This window comes from Papaver somniferum, chromosome 5, assembly GCF_003573695.1.
Source record: "Papaver somniferum cultivar HN1 chromosome 5, ASM357369v1, whole genome shotgun sequence".
In the NCBI taxonomy this organism is placed as follows: Eukaryota; Viridiplantae; Streptophyta; class Magnoliopsida; order Ranunculales; family Papaveraceae; genus Papaver; species Papaver somniferum.
Window position 1 is genome coordinate 129,185,586 of NC_039362.1, and position 14,683 is coordinate 129,200,268.

A 14,683-nucleotide genomic window follows, 5' to 3' on the forward strand; every position below is an offset into this window, starting at 1 on the left:
TCAGTATTCGAGACGGACATCGTAAAAACGAAAAAGAAAAAAAAATCAGGTACATTGTATTGGTTAGTAGACTAGAGAGAAACAAATTTCATTAAGCAAAAGGATTGTAGAGATCGTCTTTATAAACAGACTCATGACAAGAAGAAAGAAAAGACAACACATGACAGGTTGTAAAACAATTGACAGATGACGTCTATAACAGACAACCGACACTCTCACGAGTTGTTCGCACGTACACTTTATGTGAAGGGAATCTTCACTATACTTTACTAGCTTCCCTTAAACTGAATGGGAGAAATCACCTCCAGTTTGTTTTTTAGAAATGCAAACCTAGGACTTACAAGTCCTTTTGTGAAGATATCGGTCAACTGTTGAATTATTGAGATGTAAGAAATCTTCAAAGAATTTGACTGCACTAATCCAGATAAAGTTGTAAGTCCTTTTTGAATAGAATGCCATCCCAAGAGTACCTTTGATATACCTAAAAATTCATTTAGATGCAGACAAATGTTCTATAGTAAGAGAATGCATAAACTGACATACCTGGTTTACTGCATACGTAATTTCAGGTCTTGACCATGTTAAATATTGTAGAGCTCCTACTGGAGATTTATATTCTGTTGGATTTGTTTGTAAATCACCATCTTTGGCACTTGGATTAGAACCAGGTGGACATGGAGAGTCGCAAGGCTTAGCATCAACCATATTTTTGAACCCAGTTTTTGAACAATAAAGATGTATCAGCTAAGGGATTGAAATCCAATTGAACTAGAACATCTAGTAACTTTTCATACTAGGCTCTAGGTGCTTGTTTAAGACCATATACATACGTATGTAATTTACATACATAGTCATGATGTTTTCTGTCTTAAAACTCAAGTGGCTGCATCATATATACTTCTTCTTGTAAATATCCATGCAAAAAGGCATATAACATCAATTTGTTTGATATCCCAATTAAAATTTACTGCTAAAGAGAACATAATTCCAATAGTTGTAGGCTTGACAACTGGACAAAATTTCTCAGTATAATCCAATCCCTGAATTTGATGAAATCCTTTAGCCACAAGTCTAGTTGTGTACTTGTCAATAGCACCATCTGGTTTGTACTTTAGTCTGAGAATCCATTTGCAGCCAACAACATTCTGAGATGGATGAGGAGCTACTTTTGTCCAAGTATTAGCATCTTTTACTGCCTTGTGTTTAACAACCATAAATTGCTTCCATTTGGGATATTTATTAGCTTGAGTAAAACAACTGGGTACTGATGGCGAAACTGCAGCAAGAAAAATAGTAGGAATGTGTGAAAGGATAATAGTCCCACATCGCTAGTTTCTGCATAATTAAATTAAATATAATATGGAAGGGTCGCTCCACTCATCGCCAATTGTTTTTGAGTTGGATGCCCGCAGACTTTAACATGGTATCATAGCTAGGTCCCTACGCGGGGTGTAGGCCCGATTTTGGCCACCGTGATCGAATGCCACTTATACGTCCATGACCGAATGACTGGTCACTCGTATGACCTGTACGTGGGGTGTACCGTGACCGAATGTCACCTGCACACCCGTGACCCACACGTACGTAGGTACACGTGTAAGGCAAGTCACCTGCACACCCGTGACCCACACGTACGTAGGTCCACGTGTTAGGACGATTGATTGTCCTTGCATGTGAGGGGGCGTGTGAAAGGATAATAGTCCCACATCGCTAGTTTCTGCATAATTAACTAAATATAATATTGAAGGGCCGCTCTACTCATCGCCAATTGGTTTTGAGTTGGATGCCCACAGACTTAACAGAATGACATATTTTGTCGCAAAAGAAGTCTTTGGCTTTAAATTCCATCTCTACCTTTTGTTGTCATAGAGCGAGTAAAAGTATTTGTAGTTGTTGTAGGAGCATCTGAGGAAGTAATATTAGATGAAGGAGGTATAAATGAAATAATTGATGAAGTACCAATACACTTATCAGTAGAAGATACACTTGTAAAATCTTCACTGAATATAGACTTTGAAGTCTGTGGAGACTCTCTTCACATCTAGTTTCTGTGGAGATGTTCTTCACAGTTGATGATGTTGAAGCACCCGTATAAGTATTAGAAGTAGTTGGCTTGTCTGATGAAGTAACTAAAATATCTGGAAAAGCTGGCAAGCAAGACTTGTATGGTGAATTCTCTGCTAAAGTATAACATTGTTCATTGAACAACACATGTATAAATACATAAACTCTTATAATACTGTAATTTAAGCATCTATAACCATTGTGATTGACACTATAACCCAGAAAGATGCAAGATATTCTTCTAAGTTGCAGTTTATTTGTAGCATGAGGTTTTAACCAAGGAAAACATAAGCAACCAAAACATTTTAAGAAGTGATAATCTGGTGACTTCTGAAATAAAACTTGATAGGAGAAGAAGATTGAAGTGATTTTGTTGGTAATCTATTGACTACATAATTTGTAGTTTGTAGTGCATCAACCCAATAATGATCAGACAAACCAGATTGAAGAAGAAAAGCTCTAGTAATATCTAGTAAATGTTTATGCTTAGATTCAGCAACTCCATTTTGTTCAGGAGTATGGGGACAAGTTAGCTCATAACTAATACCAGCAGTAGTAAGGAAAACACCTAACTCATTGTTAACAAATTCACCTTCACCATCTGTTAGAGCATTGCTCGGTCGAACTCACAAATGTTGTTATCTCAAGCTTGTTATCAAAATTATTTCTTGGTTTCAAGTCTACAATTAGTTAAGTTTCAGATTAGGATAGAAGTGTAGTTGGGAAACAGACATCACGACAATCATCATTGTGTTCTACCATTTGAAGGCGAAGATCAACCGAAGCTTTTGAAGAACTTCTTCAACAAAAGGTAAGTGAAGACTGAACCACCTATTTCTCAAGTTATATTCATCTTTTTATCTATGAGACGATGTCGCATAATAATTAGAGTATCTTAAGCATATCAAGAATTTCGAGTGAAGATTCGTCTTGTAATTAGTCCTGGAAATATGACTAAGCTTAATGAACATTTGTTCATACTTGATAAATTTTGGTTAAGGACAATTTATTGTTCGTAATCAAAATCATGATTCAAGAATTATCATTCGAAAATAGCCTGGAACAATGATTTGTGTCATTGATGTTATTCGGGAATGTTCCGAATCGATTTAGAGATAAATATAAAGCTATTATAAATTCAGATACAAGATAGTGTAAATACCAGTCTTACAAACTGGGAAAACTGTTATAATTATGAAGTCGTAATACATGTACTCAGTATACGTAACAAAGTAGCTATACGTCGACAAACATATTTTTGGTACGCATATTAGTATGCACACCTTTGAAAGTCTGTGAACTCGTAAATCAGGATCGGTACGCAAACCAGTACATGTACTAGAAAATAACGGTTGGTTACGAGACCGGTTTGGTATCCATACCGATACACATACCGTAAAAGTTATGTGGACTCCGGAACTCGTTATGTTTAAATGGTATCCATACCAGTACGCATACCTAAAAAGTTTTGTGAACTCTAGAACTCAGTTATGTCTTAAGGTTTACATACTAGTACACGTACCATGACATAACTATTCACGAACAGGTTAAGTATTTGTACCTTTTACGCCTACTTACCATGTCGACTAAATTCATATACACATAAAATTATTTCTCCGAGATAATTAGCATTTGAATAATCACTAAAAACACCATAGACACATTTGATCACATGGTTGTGTTTCAAGTTAAGTCTTAAGAGTTATATGAAAATGCTCAAGTTTATAGTTCAGTTGGGTAGCTTCGGCTAACCATTCATGAGCGTGGTCTATATACACAGATCGATTACGGTTCATCCTAACCATAGTGTATATGTTGATTATGTTAATCAAATTCAAAGATTCATCTAACAATGGGTATTGTTTGCTTGGTTCCAAAGCTATCTTAGCTTAAACCTAAAGCAACCTACGCTTTGAATGTCTATATAAGGAGAACCTCAAACAACCGGGATCTTTGAATCCGACACTATTTTTCTTGGTGTATCTTAGTTGTAAACTAGAGTTGTTCTCTTCCTAAAACCCTTTTAGGGTTTAGCGACTACAAAGACTTCATAGAGATTCGTGAAGCCAGGTCCATCTATTGTTTATCTGATAGCTCAAGTATCCTGATCTTGTTCGATTGTTGAGATGCTCATTTTAACAAGATAGATAGAAAACATCAAAGTTCTCTTCGTCTCAGACTTTGTTGATTCCACAAGTTTAACACTTGTGTGGTGAATAATAATCTAGGATGCTCTTCGGGAAGCATAAGTCCGAATTTTGATGTTAGCTAAACTTTTTCCATTGCTATCGATTTCCAGTCTCACCTTGATCTACAATCAAAAAGGAAATCACACATATATGCTTATCTGTAAGAGGCAGATTGGTTTAAAGTATTCAATTGAGTTGAAGCAACTCTTAGGATGTAAAGGACGCCATCTAAGGGAATCAATTGCGTGGAGTCATGTGGGGATTCAAGAGGCCTAAGGAGCGCGACTGTAACTGAATTGCTATGAGGGTTTAATTCTGTCTCAACTACATTCCAGTCAGAAGTTAATTGGTAGTAGGCTAGTATCTGTAGCGGCTTAATACTGTCCGGAGTTCAATCTGAACTAGGTCCCGGGGTTTTTCTGCATTTGCGGTTTCCTCATTAACAAAATTTCTCGTGTTTGTGTTATTTCTTTTTCCGGATTATATTGTTTATCTTCATAATTGAAATATCACAGGTTGTGCGCTAATCAATCAAAGTAGATACCCCCATCCTTGTTTATTGGATACTAATTGATTGATACTTGAAAATTGATCTGTGGAATCACCAATTACTCTCACGCGCAAATCAGGTTCACATACTTGTCTCTGTAAACTTCCTGATTGTGAGAGATAGAGATATAACTTTAAATATTATTCCTTGATTGAGATTCATTAAGTTGAACACTCAAAATTGTATTTAAGTTTGTCTATACAAGTTGCCTAAGAAAAAGTTGGTGGTGTATTTTGGTACCCCCCACGTTTTCAATTGGTATCATAAAAGGAAAAGATGTTTAAGACCTAACAAGTCTGTGCTTGAAGCAATGCGACCATATGGACAAGATTGCAATCTCGATAAATGTATCTCCAGCATTCGATGACACAAATTACTTTTGACGGAAAATCGCTATGGTTCTGAAAAAACGGGGGTCTAACAACCACACCCAATATTTCGATTAGCAATCTGTATGGATTAACTTCAATATACTTTCTAGAGAATCAACTAGACAGTCAGACTCAATTTAGAGAAAAGTATATTGAGGAGTTAATATCTCTCTCACTTGATTTGATCTTTACTCAAGAAAATAAGAATTTGCGAGTCTTTGTCAAATACAAGGATAATAAACTTGGATGGTACCAAAGACCAATATCCAAGGATCAATCAATTTCCAATCAACAACCAAAGGTTGGATTTCACAATTGATCGATACGATGCACAACCTGTGATATTTCAATTATATAAAAAAATATAATGCGGAACAGAAATAACACAGACACCAGAAATTTTGTTAACGAGGAAACCGCAAATGCAGAAAAACCCCGGGACCTAGTCCAGATTGAACACCACACTGTATTAAGCCGCTACAGACACTAGCCTACTACAAACTAACTTCGGTCTGGACTGTAGTTGAACCCTAATCAATGTCACACTGATTTAAGGTACAGTTGCGCTCCTTACGTCTCTGATCCCAGCAAGATACTACGCACTTGATTCCCTTAGCTGATCTCACCCACAACCAAGAGTTGCTACGACCCAAAGTCGAAGACTTTAATAAACAAATATGTATCACACAGAAAAGTCTATGATGATAGATAAATCTGTCTCCCACAGATAAACCTATGAGTTTTGTTCCGTCTTTTTATAAATCAAGGTGAACATGAACCAATTGATAAACCGGACTTATATTCCCGAAGAACAGCCTAGTATTATCAATCACCTCACAATAATCTAAATCGTATGGTAGCGAAACTAGATATTGTGGAATCACAAACGATGAGACGAAGATGTTTGTGATTTCTTTTTATCCTGCCCTATCGGAGATATAATCTCAAGTCAATTATTTCAATTTAACTCGTACGATAGAAAATGGCAAGATCAGATCGCTCAACTACAAGAGAAGTAGTTTCGTCTGGCTTCACAATCCCAATGAAGTCTTTAAGTCGTTAACCGACAGGGTCTCGAGAAGAAACCTACGGTTAAAGGAGAATCGACTCTAGTAAACCAACTAGTATCACACAGGAGGTGCGGGGATTAGTTTTTCCAGTTGTTAGACGTCTCCCTTACATAGTTTTCAAATCAGGGTTTGCAATCTTAGTTACCTTGGTAACAAAGCATTCAATATTCATCGTTAGATGAAAAACCTGACTTATCCAAGCTAATATCTTTCAACCTTTAGATCGAAACTTAGCTTGTCTCACACACAAATGAAATGTATTCATATAGGTTTGACTAACCGTACCTAAACGTGTACATTGGATTGGTTCACAAATAGTTAACCAATGGTTAGCCATATGAGCACTTTCATATTATCCGTATTCATCTTTCTCATAACTAGTTAAAATGATTCATAAGAACTAGTTCAAGAGTAGTTCAATTACTTAGGTCTTTATTCATAGACACAATTGAAACAAAATCGGTTTGATTCACTTGAATCAATTCATGAAAAATATAGCCACGGTTTGCAAAGATTTCATTCCTTATTGATTTATTGTTTAAGTTCATGAAACTACCGATTTGAGAATTAACCAGCTTGGGTACGCGTACGGGTATGCGTACCTTAGCTACCGGATTTGAGTTTACAAACTCAACAGAAATTTTCGGTTCGAAAACTTCCATGGGTACGCGTACGGGTATGCATACCTAAGGTGACTGGTTTTCAGTTTGCAAACTTCACAAACTACAGTAGAAATTTTAGGTATGAAAACTTCCGCCAGTACGCGCACGGGTACGCGTACCTAACCTGTCTCCTTCACCAATACCGCATGCACACATATGCACACACTTGGTTTCCGGCACATGGATTTATACACTAATGTGTGAACACACTATATATGCTTATATCCATAGTTGGTAATCTCAACTCTACATTTCAATCATTAAAACATTCTTCTATAATGTTATAATAGTCGTTAGACAAAAAGAATCGACTATCGTCATCAAAGCTATTTTCAAGATTGAAACGTCATCATGACTTTCGTCACGGGTAAAGATGAAAGTGGTTAAAGCAAAATCTTACCAACACATATTTCGAGAAAAAGATAGGCGAGTAAACTCGGCTTGAAATAACAAATGTGTATGTATGAAAACTATTATACTTATACGACTTTTGTCTCAAGAGGAGGAGATAGATTAGATAGACTTTTAAGTGACAAATGAGCTCAAGTCTCCACATATCTTTTGATAGGATGAAGTTCCACTGGTTCCTTGAGTAATTCTTCGTCTTCGTAAGATAATCGCCATGGAGTCTGGAGCTCAACTATACCTAACTATCCTAGACCGAGACTTAGTCATAAGTAAACTAGAAATCAAGACATATAGTTTTGATCACTAACATTGACAAACATGCTTGAGATAGCAACGCATGCGAGTTCGACCGAGCAATGCTCTAACACGTTCCTTTTTACATGCCCGTGTCTTTGAGATATGGAAACTTGTAGTTATTGGGTATGATGCGCCGACAGTTGTTGCAGACGGAACCACTATTGCGAAGCCATTATGAAAATATAGTGAAACCGAGATAAGTGTTGCAAAGCATAATTCTGACGGGTTAAACGCTATTATCCACGCCATAAGCCCAGATCTTTAACATCATTTGACTTCATGCACTAAGTCTAAATATGCTTGGGATATCTTAGAAATCATATTCGAAGGAGATAGCTCAGAGAAAGAAGCTAGGCTACAAAACCTAACTTTTGACTGGGAAAGATTTTGTATGGATGATGAATATTCGTTTGATGAGTTGAACCAAAAGGTGTTTGGAATTGTTAATGCATCTTACGCGTTAGGGAATACTATTCCCCAAAAGGACATTATGATGAAAATTCTCTGATCTTTACCAGCAAGATACAAGTCTAAGAAACATGTCATCATGGAGGGAAATAACCTTGTTATACTTTCCAGAAACACGTTAATTGGAAAGTTAAAGATCTTTGATCATGAACTGCAATCCAAAACCGGAAAGGATATTGCGTTCAAGGCACTGAAAAACACTAAAACTCTTAAAAGTGAAAGTGTTGACAACTTTATGGACAATCTTGTTGATCCTGATTTTTCAGATGAAGATCTTAATAACTCAGTTTCATTGATCATAAGACAGTTTAGAGAACTTCTTAGAAAGAGAAATAAGTGATTCACTAGAGATTACATCGAATTAAAAATAAAATAAATTTATTCCATCGTTCTTCATTAGTTTTTCATCCTTACAAATCAGGATAAATGACCTTTGCATAATAAGTTTGAGAGACCTTCACTCATTGAATGACTAGATTTAGTAGAAGTGCTAGGTTGTGGTGGTTGCACGCGATAAACTCAAGTATTGTGGGATAGATTGATTATGTTGTGGTGTTTGAGAGAAAATTTCTTACGGTTGTGTTGTTTGACACACTTGCACAATTCTTGGGTATATTGATATTAACTTCCACCAGCAGAGTCTATAGCTGGACTCATTTGGAACAACATGGAATCATCCTTCAATTTATTTGTGGTTTTCATGTGGATAACCTGCAGTCGTTGATTTAGATTGTTGCGACGGGCATGCCATTGGTTTTCAGTAGCATGCATTTTCCAATATGGATTAGTCTTATTGAGACCTTGAGAAATGATTGAGAAATGATTGAATTTAAAGCATGATCTTCTTATGAAGTTATACTTTGCAACTTGGGATACATTACGATGAATAACCATCATATATGGGGCACGTAAATAGTAAAGCTTGGATGTTTTCGAGGATGGGTAGGAATAAAACCTGTAGCAAGACTGATCCTACCAAATGTTGGTTGATTAATCGGAAAGTGGTTGTAGATCCATAGTTATTATCGACTTCGCAGTTTAATCTAACAAAGTCATATATTCATTTTCCGAAGCAACAATTAAGCCATTAACTTCATAGTACTCCCACCCTTCATGATCCCCTAACTATTGTAAGTTACTACTTTTCAAAATTTGACTTTGGACTAGCGGATTTATGGCTTCCATTCATCTCTTCATTATCTATAGTAGGAGTCTTTCACTTATCCAAATACCTTTTCCTAACACATGACTGAATAACACTACTCGACATAAGCTTTGGTTTAAAATTTTCTGGGCCTTATAAGTTGACGATAGATTATTTACCGCTCAATACAGTTTCCGTCGTTCGGCTAACTCTCTACCGCTGAGTGTATGTTTCTACCATGGAAAAGCCTATTTACCAATCCGTGTAGCTTCTCGAACTGACTACCTAAAGCTAGATCATGATCTAGCTATAATGCTATATATATAACCAATAATTCTACATAAACAACAGATTTTACCGGATTAATCCCTTGTGAGAATCCAAGGGCAGTCCTTCAAAGACTGTAATGTACAAAAAGCTTCAAAGTGAATTATTTATTTATTTATTTAAATAATCCGAAAAACTCTTTATTCCTCTCTTCACCTCCTTCATCGATAACAAACCCTAACGTCGCCTGAAATCTTTTCTTCCCAGATCGGCTCGTATGGAGCAAATGTGAGAAGACCAACAACTAATCATTTCTACTTTAACTTCTCTTACCTAAAATCTTTTTTAGATGTTTGGTCTTGCTTTTTTGAAGCGTTTCTTCCCTGCTTTTTAGGTCTTCATTCTCTTTTTCAGATTAGGTATCGTTCTTGGTTTTACTCAAGTTCTCTGGATTGTTTTAAGATGATAATCAATAGGTGGAAGTTGGGTTTCTCCAAAAATACCTCCTCATCAAGAACAACAAATCCAGCAACGTATCTTACTTCAACAGTACCTGCAACTCCAAAAGATTCTACAACATACACTACAACAACAACAACACGCAATACAAAGACTTCGTTCAAAATTCCGACCGATTCATGCCGACTCAGACCTTTTCAGAAATCATACTTTGTTTAGATAAGAAGTTACTTTAGTTTAAATATTTTAATCGTCCTCCAAAACCTTGATGAATGGTTAGATCACCTGATAATCCTAACATCTGATGTATGTTATATTATTACTTTGTTTGGTTTTGTTTAGAACGAAACAAACATGGCCATTTAAACTTATTTTGCAACTCTATTCTTGGCTTATCGTAAAAGTTGGTGTGAATACGGTTGATTTCGTAGAATTAGATAGTCCTTTTGAATAGCAAAATTATAGTAATGTTGCAATTATCTTTATCTATGTTGTTTATGTAACAGAAAATCCTTGTAATGACCCTGATTATAAATCAGAGCTATTAATGTAACCAAAATTGTTCCCTAATTATATTACAAAATTCCTACGCACATAATGTATGCCCAAGTAAAACAGTTAAAAATAAAAATAAATTTACACATCTTTCTCAAATTCAACAAGAAGAATAAAATCATAAGGACACTTTTGAGATCCCCAACAAGGATATCCCTTTGGCCATGCCATGCCTATGTCTGACATTGTCCCCTTCTTCTTCCATTTTCCATCAACAGTGAATACTACTTTTTATAACCCTTTTTGATAACTACCACATGATTGTTGTGAATTCCCATTTCCATGATTAATAAAAACCCTCATTTCTTACTCCTGAAAGACTCTTTTGTCCACTTCCGTAGAACAGTCACTACAAAGAGTTGCAATAAAGAGAGAAATTTAAAAAACAGAGAGAAATTGCTCTGTTTTCAAATAAAAAGATCCAAACTTTTTATTATGTCTCCATAGATTTTTCTCACTTGTGACTGTTTTCAAGTACAGTGAGATGAAGAAATTGATGGTTCTTCTTCTCTTATCCATTGGGTTGCTTTCTTTTTCTTTGTTCTGTGATGCCAGACCTGTATCTTCCTCTGCTTCTAGACCTGTTTTGGCACCTCAAATTCACCCAGTTGTTGTTTCTTCTCCTGTTTTGCCCCCTCAAAATCAACCAGCGGTTACATCTCCTCCTGTTTTTTCATCAACAATGGCAGCAGCAGCAGCAGTCTCTCCAGGTAAAATCACTCAGACCTATTCACTGACTCTATCCTTTTCAACATTTTCCTGATTTCCCAAATTCTACAGGGAGTGGAGTTACAAAAACAGTACATGACCATCCATTGAACAAGAAAATGCTAATAGCACTGATTATTGTGTCCACTGCACTTTGTGCAATTGTCTCATTCTTATTCTGTTTGTGGATTTACCGGCAGAAGAAATCTCATTGCTCTGATCCTAAAAAACCCAGAAGGGGGTCTACAGGTATTCTCATTTTTTCATTCTGACCTTGAAAAGAAGACATTTTTACTAATGATTCTGATTACATTTTTGCATTTTGCTAATTTTTATGTGAAGATGGTGTAAAAGGGTTGTCATTAGGTCCACTTTTGGGTAAGTTTGGTTCAATGAAGATGGGTAACAAAAAGGGATCTGTTACCATGATTGAGTATCAGTTATTAGAAGCAGCAACTGACAAGTTTAATGAGAGTAATATTTTGGGTGAGGGTGGATTTGGATGTGTTTATAGAGCTCATTTTGATGATGACAATCTCATTGCTGCTGTTAAGAGATTGAATTGCGAAAGACAGGATGCAGAAACTGAATTTGAGGTATAATTTCATCTTCATTTATAGAGATCATTACAAGTTTTTCTTTTTCCTTTTTTTGGTTATTCTGATGTGAGACTGTATTCGAATTGCAGAATGAAGTGGATTTGTTGAGTAAGATTCGACATTCAAATATAATTTCCCTTCTGGGTTATTGTATTTATGGTGAGACGAGGTTCATAGTTTACGAATTGATGCATAATGGATCTCTAGAAACGCAATTGCACGGTATAACTAGTATCTTTTCTACGTCTTACGTCATGGCATTACAGGACCTTGTAGATACTAAGGTTGGCTGTATTTCGGTTGACATTGCAGGACCTTCTCATGGATCGGCTCTCACGTGGCACCTGCGAATGAAAATTGCGCTTGATACTGCAAGGTTAGTCCAGGACGCCTCAATTTATATTTCGTTTCCTATTCTTTGTTTGCCCGGAAATGTTGAATCTTTAACTAGTAACTTCACCTCAGAAATCAGTGGTTTGAACATTATACACTTGGTGTTAATCATGCTTATGTTTTTGCCTTTATTGATTTGGTCAGGGGATTGGAATATCTTCATGAGAATTGCAACCCTCCTGTGATCCACAGGGATCTGAAGTCGTCCAATATTCTTTTAGATTCTAATTTTAACGCCAAGGTAATACATGATAAAAGAAATTTTCCCCTTCTTTGGAAATTTGATATATTTCAGTATCAAATGTTTATTGGCCAGAGGTCTGTTGACCTATTCACGATTGAGCTCTCTGAAATTTTTGTCTCCCAAATGATTACAGCTTTCAGACTTTGGACTGGCTGTTGCTTCTGGACTCCAAAAGAGCAATATTAAGCTGTCGGGCACTTTGGGTTATGTTGCTCCGGAGTACATTTTAGATGGTATGCTTTCTGTTTGCTTAGCACATCTTATACGTTTCCTCTACTCAGAGTTTCAAACTAAAGTACTAAACTGAGTTCAGAACTTGTCGGCACCGTGATACTTACTGACTGGCCATAAAAAATAGAAGTTTTTTCCTTCTTTGGTCTTCAGACTGCCAGTTGGGTTAAAGAATAGTATGTCAACATGTTACAGACTGAGCCTCACCTGTAACTCCCCTCCCCACAAATGTAATATAAAAAGGGCCAAAAAGAATATTGGGTGCATCTTACAAGTTACAATCCATTCTATCCGTTCCAAACGCCAATAGGTTGTTCTCACATATGAAGCAAATTTTGTTATGAGAATCGTTTATTGTAACAGAAATTTGTGCTGACAATAACAATAATCTGCTTTTTTTTTCAGGTAAGCTGACAGAGAAAAGTGACGTCTACGCTTTTGGGGTTGTTTTGTTGGAGCTTCTGATGGGAAGAAGGCCGGTGGAGAAAATGACTCCAGCACAATGTCAATCTATTGTTACATGGGTATAAGATCTTAAGTCCCAGCGACCACAAATGGGTCTACAGTATCTAGAATTTTCTCACTTTAAAAGTTTGTAAAATCTGGCAATTTCATGTGCAGGCCATGCCTCAACTCACTGACAGAACGAAGCTTCCCAACATTGTTGACCCCGTGATCAGGGACACAATGGATCTTAAACACTTATATCAAGTCTGTCATTGATCTCTATCATCCAAATTTGTTCTTCTTTCAAGCAATTTATGTGGTTTGTTTTTCCTAACTTGTTTAGAACATGATTCGTCTGTAGGTAGCTGCAGTAGCCGTTCTATGTGTACAGCCAGAACCAAGTTATCGACCATTGATCACAGATGTTCTTCACTCTCTAGTCCCTCTTGTACCTGCAGAACTTGGAGGAACACTAAGAGTTTCTGACCCAGCTTCTACAAGAAATATTAAGTCTTCGGCTTGATGAGACCTGCGTTATTGGCAGACATACTTTTGCACGCCTACATTGAATATGACATGTATGTACAAGGATCTTCATTAAGCAATGCAGGTCAGTAGTTAAAATCCCGGTAGTTCATCCATGTTCTTCATGGTAACAAATCTTATATGGTAATTAGTTTTCCTCGATATTAAGCAATGAAGGAAAATTAATCATCTTACATGGTAACAATCTTGTGTTCCTCGACGCGCAGTTGTAAATAAAAGCAAAATAGATGTGAATGTATACTCTTTCTTCTTTGGACTATGAAATTACTTTTGTTCAGATCCCTTCTGAGTTACTGAGATATATTTTTGAGCTCATTCGTGTATGTTTTAATTGCATTTTCTTCGGATGCGTCTTGTTATTTTTGATGTTTCTGTAATGAATTCTGGAGATTGTGGTTATGGACCACATGGATGTTTTACTTACTGTGAGGTAGGGCATTCGTTTCACATTGTTGTGTGTGAGAACTGCAGCATTTGAAATGTGCCAAAGCATTCCAACTAAAGACTGCATTGCCATAAACCGAAGATCTTGCTCGCAAAAACTAGGCGCAGCATGTAAATGTTTTGTGGCGACAAACTTCCATCATGGGTGCTAAATTTCGAGAAATTAAAAGATTTTGAAACCTTTTCTTTTACTCAAACCTATGCGGAGATGCAGTATGTTGACCAAAAATTTCTAAGAAAATGATAGTATTATGGTGGGAGACTGGCCATAACTATTTCAAGGACACACACATGATGTAGCTAGTCATAAACGTGAAGAGACGTGGGCTTGCACACAAGGAATTTCTAGACAACGAAGTTAATGTATGGTTGGAACTAACATTTAGTTGCGGAAAAGGCCCCATATTATGCATTATGAGCCACCTTTTTTTTCATGATCCTAGAGACATTGAAAGACGACATTCAATGCAGATGACTGGAGATTAAGATTGACGCAGACCGAGAGAACTTCATTGCAGGTGACTTGAAAATAGTTATAAATTTCTGTTTACTACAGGGTGCTAGCAG

At 36.5% G+C, this 14,683-nt stretch overlaps 1 protein-coding gene across 1 annotated transcript; it reads left to right on the forward strand.

The window, feature by feature from the left end:
- The first annotated feature begins 10,699 nt into the window (after positions 1-10,699).
- On the forward strand, positions 10,700-13,995 carry LOC113282686 (probable receptor-like protein kinase At1g80640). Its single transcript, XM_026531731.1, has 10 exons — positions 10,700-11,214; positions 11,285-11,461; positions 11,555-11,808; positions 11,901-12,033; positions 12,124-12,187; positions 12,349-12,445; positions 12,582-12,681; positions 13,085-13,203; positions 13,301-13,390; positions 13,488-13,995. The coding sequence occupies exons 1-10, from the start codon at positions 10,989-10,991 to the stop codon at positions 13,647-13,649; spliced, it is 1,422 nt and encodes a 473-aa protein (XP_026387516.1). The 5' UTR covers positions 10,700-10,988; the 3' UTR covers positions 13,650-13,995.
- Positions 13,996-14,683: the final 688 nt, after the last annotated feature.